Source organism: Neoarius graeffei, chromosome 14 (genome assembly GCF_027579695.1).
Source record: "Neoarius graeffei isolate fNeoGra1 chromosome 14, fNeoGra1.pri, whole genome shotgun sequence".
Taxonomy (NCBI): Eukaryota; Metazoa; Chordata; class Actinopteri; order Siluriformes; family Ariidae; genus Neoarius; species Neoarius graeffei.
The window spans coordinates 42995891-43015173 of NC_083582.1; the positions used below are offsets into that span (position 1 = coordinate 42995891).

A 19283-nucleotide genomic window follows, 5' to 3' on the forward strand; every position below is an offset into this window, starting at 1 on the left:
CGGATCATCAGATTAACGTTTTTAAAACGATTCGCGTGCACACAGCAACACCAATACACGGATACGCTCGGCTCCGCAGGCATCCTGCGCTCCAAATCACTCCGCCCTGAACAGCGAGTGCCCTCTGGAGGGTGCGCACTCCGGCCCTGCGCAGCTCACAGAGCGCGTGAGTGAAGCGCACGAGCAGTGATTCGGGACTGAGCCGCTGTGTGTGAGATCCCAGCGCATATCACTTACCACATGCAAGTGGAAGGATGGCAAGCCTAAAGACAATCATAACTACACAATGGGCAGTATTTGCATCAGTATTTGCAGTATTTTCATACTTTTATACTCTTTAATGAAAGGTGATACAAGGCGGAAGTCCGCGCCGTTTTTCAGCAGTCGCGTCACATGACCAACGCCAGCGAATCAGGAAGGTGGATGTCACACTGACGTTGTCCAATGACGACGCCAGCTAGAGCTCAGCACAGCGTATCCGCGTATTCTGAATGTTTACACAGCACCGGACCAGACACGATCTGGATTGAATACGTGGACCCTGGCGGATTCCTGTTTCCCGGAGTTTTAATGTAAACGGACAGTGCATCCGCGAAGAAAACGAGACAGATACAGTCTAATGTAAACTTGGCCTAACTAGCTCGGCTACAATCGCATAATCTAGGTCGCGTAGCTCGATTACGAGAAATCCAGTTCGGTTCGATTTTAGCCGAGCTAAGGTGTTTCCATGGCATTTAGAACTTCGATTTCAGTCGAGCAACGGCAGAAATTCGATTTTCTCTATGTGCATGTAAACGCACTCACTGATTATGCATTTGTACTTGATATGACTTGTTCCAGAAGCCTGTTCCCATTTCACCTAGTCAAAAGGATTGATTCAATAAGTCAACAAGGTCCCATAAGACACCCTACCAGCATCCAAGTATTGATTACTTGCGTGCTGCAGCGAAATGGTAACAAAATCACAAGAATACCATAAATTCAGATCATTGCTACAATGACTGCAGTGTTAAAATAATAAAAAAGCATCCAGACCTTACAGCTGCTGGTCACGAAAGAGGGTTGAGACTGATGGGAAAGGGAATGGTGCTTATATATAAAGGGGAATGTGGCCTTTCTCCTCATGACCTGCTGCTAGCGGATCACACAGTGTTTATTGATCGACTGAAGCATCTCTGTGGTGGAGGGAGGGCAGGCTGCACAGAGCTACTTAGATTGGACTGACAGGGGTGGAATTAAGCGCTTAACCTCTAAGGTGGTGGTGGGGGATCCAGCCAGGGCCTGCGGGGGTGGCAGTGATTGTTAAAGGGTTTCTCGCTGTGCTGCTCCGAGCATCTAAATTGAGAATGAGCATTTAACCATGTAACTGAAAACCAACACAAAGAGGCAAATCAGAGAACCTTCTTGTGATTCTGTTTAGCAGTCGGCACTAGAACATTATCTGGCTAGAAGAGGCCTTTAATGGAATATACTCATCTCCTGCAACCCTCGTTTAGGCTGGTCTAGCTGAAGAAAGAGAACGCTGCTGTAAGGCAGGAGAGCTTACCTTGGCTAGGTACTTGCGCGACTTGCTCTCATTCTGATGGCGGCAAGCGTGGAGGTAGCACGTGATCGCCGACACACCCAGGTGTAACTGACGGTCTTTCACAAAGATGTTCTCCAGGTAATCGCCCCACATGGCCCAAGCCTTCACCAGCACATCATGCATCTGCACAGCTGCTGAAAAGGCTTTATTGGCTTCCTCAGACCTGCAGATATGGACGAGAGTGGGGGAACAAAATTATTCTTCGACAGATTGACTCGCGTTCAAAAGACTTTCCAGAGAGCCCATGGGATGGACATCTTTGTATACACAATACGATTCCCCATATAGAAGTGATAAAATCAATACAAATGGGTTAATGACTCATTGTGGAAAATGGATTATTTACCAGCTCAAGGTCGGCCCGTATCGTGAAATACCGTGACCGAGGTCTTGAAAATACTGAACGAGGCCTCTGGGCCAAGGTCAGTATTTTCAAGGCTGAGGTCATGGTACTTCACGATACGGGCCGACCTTGAGCTGGTAAATAATATATTTATTTTTTTCCTTTACCAAATTCTTTTTTTTTTTTTTAAACACTTTATTTATGGTGTTTTTGTCATTAAATTCACAATGCAATTAAAGATTTTACAATGCTTTGTGGACAAAATGATGACCACACCAAAAGATGTTACTCAGGACAGACAAGAAGAAACAAAAAGCAACAAAAAACACACACATCAACTACAGAAGGAAAAAAAAAAAAGATTGGTGCTCCATTGCATAATTTGACACATCAGCAAGATGGATAGTAAATACAATAAGTATAAGCAAGTGATATACGCTCACAGTTCCAGGCCAGGTAACAAATTCACATATTGTATGAAAGGGTCCCACATTTTGTAAAACTTATTAACAGAGCCATTCAGAGTGCATCTAATCTTTTCCAGCTTTATATTTAACATATCTCTGATCCACTGATTATTTGTTGGAGGATTTGAATCCTTCCATTTAAAGAGAATGGCACGCCTAGCTCACAAAGAAAAAAAGGCAATAACCCTCTGAAGGTAAGCTGGAAGACTAGACCCATCTGTACATGATGCAACACCAAAGATGCCAATTTTAGGACAGGGCTGAAAATTACAATTATATGCCTTAGGGTGTTTTCACACTTGGTCCCTTTCAGCCATCTAACCGAACTCAGATCGATGACTCAGCATTTTTTGCGCATATGCGAACACTCCAACCGTACCCAGACCCCTTCAAAGCGAACCGAACTGAGACCACCTCAGGAGGTGGTCTCAGTACAGTTCGCTAAAAATCAATGGTACGGTTCGCCTAATCTGCGCATTGTGAACAAAAAGTGCACCAGGTTCACTTCGCCTTTTTCACTGTAGTTTAACCTTCTTCGTTTGCCGTAGTTGGTCATGTGACTGTAGCAGGGAAACTCAACTTCCTTTTGGAACTTACCACAGCCGCTTTACAGTTCTCTGAATTTACTGACTGATGAGTCGGCCACAATAATATAACTATATTATAAATATAGAAAAAAAAAAAAAAAATTATATATATATATATATATATATATATATATATATATATATATATATATATATATATATATAAATAATAAATTTATTTTCCTTAATCCGGACTATTTTGATCAAAGAATACAGCAGGGCAAGCATGGCAGCAGACATTTTGATTCAAGAGAAAATTACCCAGAATTCCGTGCACTGGGGGTCTGAGGGCTCTAGAGGACCTGGTGTGAACAGAAAGAGGACTGAGGCCCCATCAAAGCTTAACTGGACCAGAAAGAGAACCCAGTCCTCTTTGTAATAAATTCACAGTGTGAACACAAAAAGAACTGAGTTCTTTTTCTGTTGGTCCACGTTTTGGTCCATTTAAAGAGGACTGAGTCTGGTTCCTTTAAAGGGGACCAGGTGTGAAAACACCCTTAGAGATTGTGTCAAAATAGGAATCCCAGAAAGATGCCAGTTTTGGACAAGACCATAGCATATGGTAGTTGGTGGCTGGGGCCTGTTTGCACCGGTCACAAGTAGTGTTTATATCTGGAAATATTTTGGCTAGTCTAACTTCAGAAAAGTGTAGCCTATGTAAGACCTTAAACTGGATCAAGGCATGTCTTGAACAGATAGAAGACGAATGGATCCTCAGCGAAGCCATATCCCATTCTTCATCTGAAAGTGGGATCCCCATGTCATTTCCCCATTGTTCCCGGATGTGGGAAACAGAGGGACTAAATGTATCCATTATTGCAGAATAAATTATTGACACCCTACCTTTCTTAAACAGATTGACCTTTAAAAGATGGTCGAAACAGGACAAAGGAGGGGTATTTGGAAAATTGGAAAATTTCTTGCTTACAAAATCCCTGATTTGTAAGTAGCGAAAGAAATGAGTATTAGTCAGTTCATATTTTGTGGACAGTTGTTCAAAACTTGCAGAAGTATTATCAATATACAAATCGCTAATGCTATGGATACCTTTATCATGCCAGTTCTGGAAGCCCCGTCTAACAAAGATGGGCGGAAAAGGTGATTATTCGCTATAGGCGAATAAAAGGACATGTTCTGGGCACCCAAGCATTTCTTAAATTGCTTCAAGATACGTAATGATTGGGTAACAATTACATTTCCACTTACATTATTAACAACTGATGGCAAAGATGCGCAGAGTAAAGCGGGAAGTGAGTAAGGACGACTTGTGGCTTGTTCAATCTGAAGCCATGCTGGGTACCTGCCATTCCAGTCCTTTAACCATAGGGAGATATTATTGGGCTGCAAACCTGAATACTATGAACGAAGATTTGGTAAAGAGAGTCCACCACAGGTTTTTCGTCTCTCCAAAAATTCTTTCCGTATGCGTACTGATTTATTATGCCAAATAAAAGGGGACACAGCCTGATTGAACAACTTAAAAAATGAAAGTGGTATGAAAATAGGTATAGCTTGAAATAGATAAAGATATTTAGGTATTACATTCATCTTTACAGAATTTATTCTCCCGATGAGAGATAACGGTAGGGTGGACCAGCATTTGATGTCTGTTTTGGTATGTTCTAGAAGAGCAGCAAAATTATTCTTAAAAAGATGATGGTATGATTTGGTAACCTTTACCCCCACATATGTAAAGGAGTGAACTGAGAGCTTAAATGGTAGGTTTGGATATGTTTCAGCACCTCTGTTAATGGGAAAGTACTCGCTTTTACTATAATTGAGTTTGTAGCCTGATATTTTTCCAAAGTTTTCCAGGACAGTTAGGACCTCAGGTATGCCTGTGATGGGGTTGGTGATACACAATAATAGGTCATCAGCATATAGTGAGACAGTGTGGGTTAGGCCCCCACGTTCTATACCTTTTCCTTTACCAAATTCTAACAGAAAATGAGAGCGCCCGAAAGGGAAACCATATTTAGAACAAACCTGCTACAAGCTCGTCAAAAACCCGTTTGACGAGCTACGTCAGTTCGGAATTTTCCGAAAAGAAAACTTGATCTAGATCACTTGCCTGACCTAGGCGACAAAAACGTTGACCAAAAAACTGCTACTATGTTTGCTGCTGTTGTGAACGAGCGAGTCGCCAAAAGGTCCGTAACCGGGGTCCGGATCGTAGGATTCCGGACCACTCGCGAGCCAATCAGAGCGCACGATTTGATGGAAACCGGACCGCGAAAAAAATAAAAAAACAGTTATTGAAAAAAAAAAAAAAAGATTGCAGATACATGGCAATAAATTCTATATTACGTGGACATCTGTAAAATAAATAAGCGTTCAGTGGATTCGGATACTACTTGCCTTGTAAATCCTGGCAAGGCAACTTGCATCTGGCTAGTATTTGCTGACAGAGTCCAATATTTTCTTTCATCGGCTACTCTGCACCTCCGAGAACCTTTCCTCAGTGATTATGCTTTCCTCAAGTTGGTTATGGTGCTGCTTTTAGAACGGACCAGCAGCCGAGCTCATAAACCGACTTTATAAGGGACTAAAAACAGTTGGAGTGGGAACTTAGCAGCATGGCTTAAAGCCTCGGCCATTACCACCATCCCACGCACATGTCTCCAAGTATGGACCAATGTGAAATGTTTCCCAGGGCAACCACTTATAAGAAGAACGTGTAATGAGCATGTGGCATGCAACAGGATTGCACTTGATTGCGATGGGAACCAGGGGAGCCCACATCCACTGAAGCATTCACTTCGTTTTGGACATTCACCATGTACATCCACACACACACACAGCTGAAAAAAGTGTGTGGCTATTCCTTTGCCCAGTCAAGTGTTTAAAGCCTCCGTCTGACAGCACCATTTCTTTATCAAATCCCCTGTTAATATTTGCAGAGAGTGAACATGCAATGATTACATTAAGCACTGCTGAGGCTAGGGAAAGTTTTGCTGATCCCAGAGATTTTATAAATTGCTACTGAGTTAATTATTCAGCGCTGTGTATTTAATAAGCCTTTGTGATTCAGCAGTGTCCTCCAGAGTCACCATCACCCTGAAGGGCACTGTCACAAGTGGTGAGGGGAAATGTGGGCACAAAACCCCCATTGAGCTTCAGTGTTGGAGAGTCGGGCCAAAATGATGTGCTGGAACAAGACACACCAAACACTGGCCTGAATGAACAAAGTTCTCTCTAGTCCCAAAACTTTCAACAACACATTGTCCAGTGACACTGTAATTACGCAGAATCTGTAAAATAGGACGAAGTATTGAATACACTCCTACCATCAAGAAATTCAGGAGTGAGATCAATGTCTCGTCTCATCTCATCTCATTATCTCTAGCCGCTTTATCCTGTTCTACAGGGTCGCAGGCAAGCTGGAGTCTATCCCAGCTGACTACGGGCGAAAGGCGGGGTACACCCTGGACAAGTCGCCAGGTCATCACAGGGCTGACACATAGACACAGACAACCATTCACACTCACATTCACACCTACGGTCAATTTAGAGTCACCAGTTAACCTAACTTGCATGTCTTTGGACTGTGGGGGAAACCGGAGCACCCGGAGGAAACCCACGCGGACACGGGTAGAACATGCAAACTCCGCACAGAAAGGCCCTCGCCGGCCACGGGGCTCGAACCCGGACCTTCTTGCTGTGAGGCGACAGCGCTAACCACTACACCACCGTGCCGCCCCGAGATCAATGTAAGTCTCCTATTTTATATTAAACTTTGGTCAAATATCTGTCACATTTTGCGCAATTTTTTTTTTTTTTACCTTGCGCAATACCAGAAAAATTCAGTTGAAATCAAGCCATCTGAGGCGAATTGGTCCGCCTCTGAAAAAACTTGGCATTTGGATTTCCCGGCAAACATTGATTTTCGTGACATCGCGTGCGGGACGCCTCCCTCTGAATCCTACGTCAGCGCTGGTTTGTTTATGAGAAAACGACCTGGTGGTTTTCTGCAAATTTCTTCAACGTTATCGCGTAATTACTAAAATGGTTAACAGATGTATCGTAGGAGGGTGTAGCAACACCAGTCTTGATGGGATTAGTACTCATCGTTTCCCCACATTGCGCTCAGGTGACAATTTCATATTTCAATGCAAAATCGCTCGCTGCTAAACTTGGTCTACACAGGCTGTGCACTGAAACCATACAAAGCTCGCGCAGCCTGCTGGCGCATCCGCAGGTGACGTCACAAATCTGTCTCCAGACTCCCTTGAGATTTTTCCAGACACGTTTTGTTATTTTATTTTGTTTCTGCTGTAGACAGATGGCCTTGTGCAAAATTACTCTTCCGGATGAGTGTGTAAAGGGACATACTTTCATATATATTTAAAAAAAAAAAAATTTGGTCCAGGATATGCACTTTAACATGGTCAGTATCACAAATTTACATACTTACCGAGAACTCATCCAACATCTTGAATACTGAATTGTATGGTATAATAATAGCATTATAACAGGACTATCATAAAAGTTTATTTCCACTTTCACGTGGAAAAAAAACAAACCCTACTGTGTGACTAAATACTTGATACTCTTGCATATATGCACGTGTGTAAGTGCAGAGCAAAAACATGCATGTAAACAGATAAAGGTGCGATTAATCAGCCATTACACTGATAATAGGGAGAGGAAAAAAGTGCTGCTAGGAGAAAACTACAAAATAACATCCTAGCAAGTGAAAATATCTTGAAACTAATCAAGCTTCTCTAGTATTTCCAATTACAAGGGGGGGAGGGGAAAAAAACCAAAACAATACCCTTTTTAAAAAAAAAAAACAAAACAAAACACTTCTTTCCATAATGTGTTTACTCATTTCAAGCTTGAAATAGTCTTGGCAGATTTTTTTTTAAACACTTACAGTGGGTACGGAAAGTATTCAGACCCCTTTAAATTTTTCACTCTCGGTTTCATTGCAGCCATTTGCTAAAGTCAAAAAAGTTCATTTTATTTCTCATTAATGTACACTCGGCACCCCATCTTGACAGAAAAAAAAAAAACAAATGTAGAAATTTTTGCAAATGTATTAAAAAAGAAAAACTGAAATATCACATGGTCATAAGTATTCAGACCCTTTGCTGTGACACTCGTATTTAACTCACATGCTGTCCATTTCTTCTGATCCTCCTTGAGATGGTTCTACTCCTTCATTGGAGTCCAGCTGTGTTTAATTAAACTGATTGGACTTGATTAGGAAAGGCACACACCTGTCTATATAAGACCTTACAGCTCACAGTGCACGTCAGAGCAAATGAGAATCGTGAGGTCGAAGGAACTGCCCAAGGAGCTCAGAGACAGAATTGTGGCAAGGCACAGATCTGGCCAAGGTTACAAAAGAATTTCTGCAGCACTCAAGGTTCCTAAGAGCACAGTGGCCTCCATAATCCTTAAATGGAAGAAGTTTGGGACGACCAGAACTCTTCCTAGACCTGACCGTCCAGCCAAACTGAGCAATCGTTGGAGAAGAGCCTTGGTGAGAGAGGTAAAGAAGAACCCAAAGATCACTGTGGCTGAGCTCCAGAGATGCAGTAGGGAGATGGAAGAAAGTTCCACATAGTCAACCATCACTGCAGCCCTCCACCAGTCGGGGCTTTATGGCAGAGTGGCCCGACGGAAGCCTCTCCTCAGTGCAAGACATATGAAAGCCCGCATAGAGGTTGCCAAAAAACACATGAAGGACTCCCAGACTATGAGAAATAAGATTCTCTGGTCTGATGAGACGAAGATTGAACTTTTTGGCGTTAAATCTAAGCGGTATGTGTGGAGAAAACCAGGCACTGCTCATCACCTGCCCAATACAATCCCACCAGTGAAACATGGTGGTGGCAGCATCATGCTATGGGGGTGTTTTTCAGCCGCAGGGACAGGACGACTGGTTGCAATTGAAGGAAAGATGAATGCGGCCAAGTACAGAGATATCCTGGAAGAAAACCTCTTCCACAGTGCTCAGGACCTCAGACTGGGCTGAAGGTTCACCTTCCAACAAGACAATGACCCTAAGCACACAGCTAAAATAACAAAGGAGCGGCTTCGGAACAACTCTGTGACCATCCTTGACTGGCCCAGCCAGAGCCCTGACCTAAACCCAATTGAGCATCTCTGGAGAGACCTGAAAATGGCTGTCCACCAACGTTCACCATCCAACCTGATGGAACTGGAGAGGATCTGCAAGGAAGAATGGCAGAGGATCCCCAAATCCAGGTGTGAAAAACTTGTTGCATCATTCCCAAGAATGGCTGTACTAGCTCAAAAGGGTGCTTCTACTCAATACTGAGCAAAGGGTCTGAATACTTATGACTATATGATATTTCAGTTTTTCTTTTTTAATAAATTTGCAAAAATTTCTACATTTCTGTTTTTTTCTGTCAAGATGGGGTGCTGAATGTACATTAATGAGAAATAAAAATGAACTTTTTTTTTATTTTAGCAAATGGCTGCAATGAAACAGAGTGAAAAATTTAAAGGGGTCTGAATACTTTCTGTACCCACTGTATTTCTAGAAAAACTAACAATTAAAGCATGAAACACGTTGATCAACAACAAACATACTGCATAATCTTGTGTTTGATTCATAATAAGAACAAATTAGATAAATGTGCCTATAAATCAAGATATTTCCTTTGCGAAGCCATCATTTATAAGCAGTAATGCATTGGAAAACACTGAAGAATGAAAATGTGAGGAAAGCAGAGGCATTTTAGTTTTAAATGAAATGACTACGACTACCTGTAGTACAACACGTGATAAGCAGCAGTGTGGGTTTTTTTAATAAACTTTGTCAAAGTAGTTTTTTTTGGTGGATTACTTTTTAAAAGCTAGACTGCCTTTCAGATTTTTCAGGTTTCAAGAATTTCTCCCCTGACACCCAATTATTTTTGTTCAGTGGACTGAAAGCTACTGAATTTGAAAATCAGAGACTTCCAATTTTATTAGTTTTTTTTTTTTTAAATAGAACAATTCATGAATTTAGGGCCATGTGGCCCTAAATTCGGTGCTACTTTTTCTTGCTTCACCGTGACCCAATTCAAGATACTACGTCATGCATCACGTGGTGGGCTTTCCCCGTTCACGCAAGGCATTGTGGGATACAAATTTGAAACAGGAGAGGAAAATAGAGGATGCAAATGAAACGTGAAAGACCGACTACAGTAACGGAAAGCGAGAAGAAAAGACGTTATGTTATATACGAAGGAAAGGAAACGCAGGACCAAACTAATAAATAAATATTGGCGCTCAGCGAGCACCTCAATGTGACCAGCTGTTCGTTTAGCAACAGAATGATGGAACTGTCAGCGCACGCTCAAAGGTAAACCTGTAGATGGCAGTAATGCAACACTGTGGATGCCAGCTGCCGTAAAACCCAAAAGAAGAATCAAGTAAACCTGCACACGCGCACACGGATTTCCTCGGTCTGCCTGACTGTGCGAAGCGAGCGATTTCATGCTCATTATTTGCTCAGGAATCCCCTCAAATGAAATAACTTCCCAGCCACAGAATGGCCTGGTTTTGTTTTTTAGAGATATTGCAGAAATAAACATATACCACAATGACCAAATTTCAGAGGGAACTAAATTTCACCGATTTTCCGAAATCGAAAGGCCATCCAGCTTTAAATCTCACGGATGACGTACACTTACTGTATAATATTCAGATATTTGTCTACGGTTGAACATCAAATGACATCCACTACATCTAATGTACTATGTAGGATACAAAGCAATTACATCACTCTCTATGCAAAGAACCTAAAACACAGATCTAATATTGTTTTTAAATACAAAATAAAATCTATGGAAAACAATAAGCTTCCAATGAATCACTGTGCTCAGTTACATGATTAAGTTTAACTTTTGTAATTACCATTTAACGTGTGCGTGAGAGATGCACAGCAGTGGCTGATTGGACAAAAACGTCCAAGAGTTCGAGGTATGAATGACCGAATGCTTGCATTTAAAGTGTTTGGTGAGGTTTTGATGACCCCTGCGCTAAAAGACAGAAGGGAAGCCAGAAATAGGCTCGGCACTGGCTTTAGCCTTTATCAAACGCAGACTGCTTCAAAATTATTCTCGCATTCAAATAATTCTGCTTCGTTCTTGAGAACCTTCAAACTAAGAATTCAACCGTGAGCAAAAACAGACAAATGCTGTGTTCACATATACACCGGTACAGAAGTGGTATAACTGTATCGATACAAAGTATACCGGTACAGTTTAGTGCATCTGTCCACACTAGCGAGAAATGTTTGCGGTTTTCTTTCACAGTAGTTGAAATGCGCATGCGCGAAATGTTTCCGTGGTTACCGAGTAACTTCCTTCCAAGAATATGGCGGATGAAACAATGTGTGTGTGCTTTTTGTTGTCAGTGTACAGTCTGTACTTCTGGTGGTCATTTATTCAGTCAAATTGTATGAAACGCGCGAGGCAGTTGAGAAAGAAACAAAGAAAACAAATCTCCCTTTCTCCCTCTTTCCTTCTCTTCCCCCCCCTCCCTCTCCCCCTTCTCCCTCTTCCCTTCTCTTCCCCTCCCTTTTCCCCTCTTCCTCCCTCCCCCCTCTTTCCCCCTCCCCCCCTTCTCCCTCTTCCCCCCTTCTCCCTCTTCCCTTCTCTTCCCCTCCCTTTTCCCCTCTTTCCCCCTCCCCCCTCTTTCCCCCTCCCCCCCCTTCTCCCTCTTCCCTTCTCTTCCCCTCCCTTTTCCCCTCTTTCCCCCTCCCCCCTCTTTCCCCCTCCCCCCCTTCTCCCTCTTCCCCTCCCTTTTCCCCTCTTCCTCCTTTCTTCCTTTCTCCCCCCCTCCCCCCCTTTCTCCCTCTTCCCCCCTTCTCCCTCTTCCCTTCTCTTCCCCTCCCTTTTCCCCTCTTCCTCCTTTCTCCCCCCTCCCTCTTCCCCCCCTTTCTCCCCCCCTCTTCCCCCCCTTTCTCCCTCTTCCCCACCTTCTCCCTCTTCCCTTCTCTTCCCCTCCCTCTTCCCTTCTTCCTCCTTTCTTCCTCCCCCTCCCTCCCCCCCTTTCTTTGCTCCATGTATCTCCACGGTCGTTTTGAGTCATTTTGACGTTTTATTTACAGCTGGAAAGCACGGGCGTATTGTATTGTATGAATAACCCGGAAGACATAGTAACGGTTCATTGCGCTTGCGCATTATATTTGTATCGATACAGAGCCGCTTCATCTGTCCACACTACAGCGAAGCGCTACAGTACCGATACTGTACCGGTACGAAACCCATACATTTGTGGGTTTTGTACCGCTAGAGTTATACCACTACAGTACCGGTATAGTTGCTAGTGTGGACAGGTGTTGCGGTACGAAAGTAGTTTCGTATCGGTATAAAATCCCTAGTGTGGACAGGGTAAAAATGTCACTCAGTACAAGTCTGACCAGTGGCGTCAATCATTGCACGAGAGCCCATAGCCATTATCTCCATCTGTGAATGCGGCATGTGAGGTTAATTAACCATCATCCACTCATATTGGCTGCTAACGATTGCCTTGACCTCATTATTGGCCTAATGCTTTAGGAGTGATCATTAGCGTGGAAAATAGAAACACATAGCTGTTTATCAGTCTTCTCCATAATGTGTCTTCTCGGAGAACGTTCATTTTAAAAAGTCTGCGCTCTTAATGACCAAAGCTGTCTCGCAGACAATCACCCCATTTCTTTAATGTCAGTCTCAACCAGCATTAAATGTGAAGAGAAGGAAAGGAGGAGAGAGAGAGAGAGAGAGAGAGAGAGAGACAGAGGGGAAAAAAGGCTCAATAAACATTACAAAGACAAGAAGCGAGACAACTAGACAAGGACACAGGCACTTCAAAGAAGGGAATCCACACTTACTTATTGATCTGGGCTAAAAACATGCCCTTGAGTGCGTAGAACTCGGCAGTCATCTCCTTGGTGAAGTACTTGAGATTGGTAGACTCGATCACCTCAAGCCCCTAATAAGACAAAAGTAAAAGATGTGATTTGACAATATTGAAAAGAAAAAAAAAAAAGTCCACCATTTACGCAGTTATATTTGCTATTAACAAACGTCTTTTTCTGTGATTAGAAAAAAACATGCCTGGAGCTGATTTCTTTGTAGCCCAGACTGTAGATTCACGTCATGCACCACTGATGCCCCTTTTCCACCAAAGCAGTTCCAGGGCTGGTTCGGGGCCAGTGCTTAGTTTGGAACCGGGTTTTCTGTTTCCACTGACAAAGAACTGGCTCTGGGGCCAGAAAAACCGGTTCCAGGCTAGCACCAACTCTTTGCTGGGCCAGAGGAAAGAACCGCTTACGTCGGGGGTGGGGGGAGTTGTTAAGACCAACAACAATAAGACCGCGAAAGGTCGCCATTTTTAAGCGACGAGAGGCAGCAGCTGTACAAACGCGAAGTCATCCATTATTATTCTTGTTGTTGTTGCTGCTGCTTCTTCCGTGTTGTTTTTGCTTCGATATTCGCGCCAAGGTTTATGCAAACGTAGCGACGTAACTGACGTATACAACGACGTAACTGACGTGGCTTCCCTTAGCACCGCGAGCTATGGAAAAGCAAACTGGTTCTCAGCTGGCTCGCAAGTTGAACGAGTTGTGAACCAGCACCGGCCCCGAACCAGCCCTGGAACTGATTTGGTGGAAAAGGGGTATGAGTACACTGGACTCATCTCTTTAAGCCTGTAATACTCCTCATTCATCGCGAGACATCAGCAGTCTCACACTTCTTCCTCAATAATGTGTTTGCAATTTTACGTTAATTTCCCCAAGCACCTCTAGAGGAGATACTCGAAGTAAACAGACTAAGCACACGTTGTGAAAATCAAGGTACAAATTACACGAAAGGACCCTCATGTTGGTGCTTCTTGATTGAAATGAAAAAGCTGGCTAACGGCAAACACAGTCTTGGAGGAGCGAGACCACAGACGACGCACTATTTAAAAAAAAAAAAAAAATTCCTACGAAATAATCATTCTGCTCACAATAATAGAGCTTTTAGGTTTTCTGCTCCAACTACCATATTTTTCGGACTATAAGTCGCACTTTTTTTTCATGGTTCGGCTGGCCATGCGACTTATACTCCGGTGCAACGTATATATGTTTTTTTTTCACCGCGAGTAATAACGATAGTAAAGATTAGTAATAGGCTACTAATATTAGTTATAATAATAATAATAATAATAATAATAATATAGGCTATTAGTAATAACGATAGTGATATTATTAAAGATAGTAGTAGATATTTAAAATAATCAGACTAAGCTACTTACAGGGCAAAGGGCGCATTATCACTGCTCAGCTGTTCGTTTATTAAATAAACAATGCAGTCGCGCAGTAACCACGCGCCGCTTATCAGATAGAATCACAGATTCTATGGATAGAATAACCCTTCAAAAAAGTGCGACTTGCAGTCCGGTGCGACGTATATGTTTTTTTCGTCTTCATAATGCATTTTTTGGCTGATGCGACTTAAACTCCGGAGCGACGTATAGTCCGGAAAATACGGTACATGGAATAATTTGCAGTCAGAGCTCAAACTTCAAAATCTGGTACCTCTGAATGTATTGAAGTCCGTGATAAAGCCCATTGTATCGAGGCTTCATGAGTGCTAATGGTTTATTTGAATGGAAAGGTCTTATTTGATCTTGACCTGATTTTGTAAATTCAATGTCTAATGTGACGATGTGCTGAAACTGTTGGCTTTTTGCACTGCCATTCTTGGCCAGGTCTCTCTTGTAAAAGAGATCTTCGATCTCAATAGGACAAACCTGGTTAAATAAAGGTTATAATAATAATAAATAACAATCGCTTCTCCTACTGTCTGATGAAAGTTCCCTCGAAGAAGCATCCAAACTACTAGCAACTCCCCAAAATGATGGAAAGACCCCAGATAATGGCACCTGCAGCATTCTCAGGAGTAGATTCTAAGCATTAGGAAAGTCAAGAGCTACTCAGGAGAACACTGCAGGTGCCAGCAGCTGGGAACAGGCAGAGGTTAAGACGGAGGCAGAGTAATGATGAAAGGAAAGAGAGTGGAGCAGCCCCATTAATCAGGCTTAAGAGGATGCCGAGGCCGTTCCTTATACTGCTTGTGACTGACAGCGGCAAAACGCAAGCCCTTCTCAAAGTAATAGAGCGCAGAATTATTTGGACTAAAGGCCTTGTTAAAAGCGAACGTGCGAGGGAAGAACAGAGCCAATAAAATAGAGGAGGTGTAAGGAGAAATGAAACAGAGGTTCTGTAATTCCACGCTGAACAAAAATGAGCCGATAACAGAAGAGGGATGGCGGAGTAGCATCGAGGGGCATGGATAGTCCATCATCATCATGTAACAACCTTTACCAATTAATTACTAAGATTCAATCAAACTTACCATTTCGTCTAATATGGAAAATGTTATACCTCTGTTACATCATGTTATCAAACCGAACGCAGGTTTACAAAATTAAGTAGTTATAAGGATTTTAGTGTGTACACAACCCCAATTCCAAAAAAGTTGGGACAAAGTACAAATTGTAAATAAAAACGGAATGCAATAATTTACAAATCTCAAAAACTGATATTGTATTCACAATAGAACATAGACAACATATCAAATGTTGAAAGTGAGACATTTTGAAATTTCATGACAGCAACACATCTCAAAAAAGTTGGGACAGGGGCAATAAGAGGCTGGAAAAGTTAAAGGTACAAAAAAGGAACAGCTGGAGGACCAAATTGCAACTCATTAGGTCAATTAGCAATAGGTCATTAACATGACTGGGTATAAAAAGAGCATCTTGGAGTGGCAGCGGCTCTCAGAAGTAAAGATGGGAAGAGGATCACCAATCCCCCTAATTCTGCACCGACAAATAGTGGAGCAATATCAGAAAGGAGTTTGACAGTGTAAAATTGCAAAGAGTTTGAACATATCATCATCTACAGTGCATAATATCATCAAAAGATTCAGAGAATCTGGAAGAATCTGTGCGTAAGGGTCAAGGCCGGAAAACCATACTGGGTGCCCGTGATCTTCGGACCCTTAGACAGCACTGCATCACATACAGGCATGCTTCTGTATTGGAAATCACAAAATGGGCTCAGGAATATTTCCAGAGAACATTATCTGTGAACACAATTCACTGTGCCATCCGCCGTCGCCAGCTAAAACTCTATAGTTCAAAGAAGAAGCCGTATCTAAACATGATCCAGAAGCACAGACGTCTTCTCTGGGCCAAGGCTCATTTAAAATGGACTGTGGCAAAGTGGAAAACTGTTCTGTGGTCAGATGAATCAAAATCTGAAGTTCTTTATGGAAATCAGGGACGCCGTGTCATTCGGACTAAAGAGGAGAAGGACGACCCGAGTTGTTATCAGCGCTCAGTTCAGAAGCCTGCATCTCTGATGGTATGGGGTTGCATTAGTGCGTGTGGCATGGGCAGCTTACACATCTGGAAAGACACCATCAATGCTGAAAGGTATATCCAGGTTCTAGAGCAACATATGCTCCCATCCAGACGACGTCTCTTTCAGGGAAGACCTTGCATTTTCCAACATGACAATACCAAACTACGTACTGCATTAATTACAGCATCATGGCTGCGTAGAAGAAGGGTCCGGGTACTGAACTGGCCAGCCTGCAGTCCAGATCTTTCACCCATAGAAAACATTTGGCGCATCATAAAACGGAAGATACGACAAAAAAAGACCTAAGACAGTTGAGCAACTAGAATCCTACATTAGACAAGAATGGGTTAACATTCCTATCCCTAAACTTGAGCAACTTGTCTCCTCAGTCCCCAGACGTTTACAGACTGTTGTAAAGAGAAAAGGGGATGTCTCACAGTGGGAAACATGGCCTTGTCCCAACTTTTTTGAGATGTGTTGTTGTCATGAAATTTAAAATCACCTAATTTTTCTCTTTAAATGATACATTTTCTCAGTTTAAACATTTGATAGGTCATCTATGTTCTATTCTGAATAAAATATGGAATTTTGAAACTTTCACATCATTGCATTCCGTTTTTATTTACAATTTGTACTTTGTCCCAACTTTTTGGAATCGGGGTTGTATATCAGTGTCTCACTCACCTGCATACACTCGTTCTTGCCCATTACGCCTGCCAGCTGCAAATAGCATTTCACCTGCTGCCTGATTTTCTGAAAGCAGTCCACAATGGGCACAGTGGGGATGGTGTGGATACGGCTCAGGATGTCCAATGCCACGTTGACCAGTCCCTGCTTGCGAGCGATCTTGCCATACTGGATGATGGCGGAGGCAGACGCGTGCACACCCAACATGGCATTGTTGGTGTTGGGATCGTGCTGTGTGTTACTCTCGTAAGCTGACACAATGGCTGCACGGATATTTAACATGGGTTAGGAGACATCTTCCCTGGAAAGACTTAAAGGAGAACTCAAGTCATGCTTTATTTCTTAATTAACGTGCTATTCAAATTACGTTTTCGGTTTCAGTAACCTTATAAATCGTGACTCATATTGGCAACTAATTGCAATTAAATATCATACTTATCAGCCTATTCGATTTTTAGCCGTGTTGAATTTACTTCATTTGGTCCACGGCAGGCGTCGCTTATCCGCGCGATCTTCACGAGACTTGTGTGAGACTTCGAAACATGAAGCTTGTCAGGGCCGCCGTTTTGAAAACTGTTTTCCAAACTAAATATTGCACAAAAACAAGTTTAAATGACGATTACTGCCTACTCTTTTCAAACAAACGAAACTTCCGGCTTGATTACGTCAGCATTCGAAAGGAGGGCGCGCGTGTCTTTTGACAACGTCGGCAGATGTTGGTCACTTTGATTTGCGCTGTACGTTTTCCTTCCGTCCTACGACGTCTCGCACAGGTCTCAACGAATCTCGTTTACGGCCGTTGCTTTAACATATGGACTGATATATTACACAGCAAATTTCAGACACTCATAACTTGCTATAGCAGCGACAAAATAGCGATCAAAAATGCATTCCGATATTTAATAAAATGAGAAATAGAATTTTGATAATTTAAAAAAATTGCCTTCAGTTCTCCTTTAAACACTTCAGAAATTACAGTGATGCATCAGAAAAACAAACTGAACCAATCTTGATCAGTTTTTAAATATACGACAGCATGTTATCCAATGAGCAGATAAAACCCAGTGGTGCACAGCAGGCCATGTATCCCAGTTTACCCTGGTAGTGGTGTTGACGCCACATGAAGATGCTGCTCCAGTGTGACAGGTCATCGGAGACGATAGGGAGCCGGTTCCTCCACGTCTTCACGACAGTCTTCATGTCGTGCAGGCTGGTGTTGCGGCCCAAGTTGGCCGGCTGAAGACCCATGTTGATCTGAGCGGCTTCCTGTAGCTCAATAATCTGTTGGGCAGCCTGTGTCAAAAGATACGAGGATGGACAGATGAAACCCTAGCTGTGGACACAGAACATCCCGGTCCTCAAAAATTCACAAATCGGTTGCCTCAAATTAGTCTCATCATTTCAAAATTTCTCTGGGTTTACTTTTGTAAACGAATCTTTCAGTTCTGCCGATCCAAACCCATGGCAGGCACCTCGCACACAGCAATCTCAAGCCCATTACTTTAGCTGTATTGCAGGCTTATGATCCTTATTGGATAAGACAAAAAAAAAAAGAAAAAAGAAAAGAGTGAAATGACGCCTGGGAAGGCGGCTGAACGAAAAGGGTGGATCAAAGTATCTTCTAACCCATTTATCCCAAAGGACACGAGAGAGACTGTAAGCCGCCCTTACAGTCCTGCCTTTGTGTAAATCATCCCATCAGAGAAAATACGAAGAAATATGAACTTGCAAAATGCCTCGACTTAGAAATGCAATCTATTTCTCATGACATACTTGTGTGTAACTGATTGTAGCACATCATGCTGGAACGGAATCTGTAAATGGCACGCCTTACACACACTCAAACGCTTATTTAAAAGCAATCATTATTAGGCTTATATGATGTGGTGTTCTGCAATTAATCATGCAGTGACTAGTAGAACGGTCACATGGGCCTGGTGATTTATAACATGACAACTCCTTGTGAATCACCCAAACAGACGGATTACGCAGGAGGAGAGAAACAAGAAGGCACCTACACGTACGGCGGTTTAATGCGCTTGAAATGATCATGTCTGTGGAGCAAATCGAAGCTCTCGAAACAAAAACAAATGGAAGAATACAATATTTTTCACAATTATCAGTTCATATCAGCTGATGCCACATTATACTCTTCATTCCAACCACCCATTCATCATGTAAATGTAATTTTCTCGCAGGTATTTAATCAAACGCTATCTGATGAGGAGGGGAAAGTAATTACTGCCATTTT

At 42.6% G+C, this 19283-nt stretch overlaps 1 protein-coding gene across 4 annotated transcripts in view; it reads right to left on the bottom strand.

The window, feature by feature from the left end:
- Positions 1 to 19283, bottom strand: part of trrap (transformation/transcription domain-associated protein) — a 198789-nt gene that overhangs the window by 35468 nt on the left and 144038 nt on the right. For all 4 annotated transcript variants that reach the window (XM_060939722.1, XM_060939721.1, XM_060939723.1 and 1 more), the window contains exons 58-61: positions 18130 to 18325; positions 17030 to 17295; positions 12821 to 12921; positions 1547 to 1748 (exon numbers count right to left, since the gene is read on the bottom strand). In XM_060939722.1, the coding sequence (XP_060795705.1) occupies positions 1547 to 1748; positions 12821 to 12921; positions 17030 to 17295; positions 18130 to 18325 (765 nt within the window). The remainder of the gene's footprint in view (positions 1 to 1546; positions 1749 to 12820; positions 12922 to 17029; positions 17296 to 18129; positions 18326 to 19283) is intronic.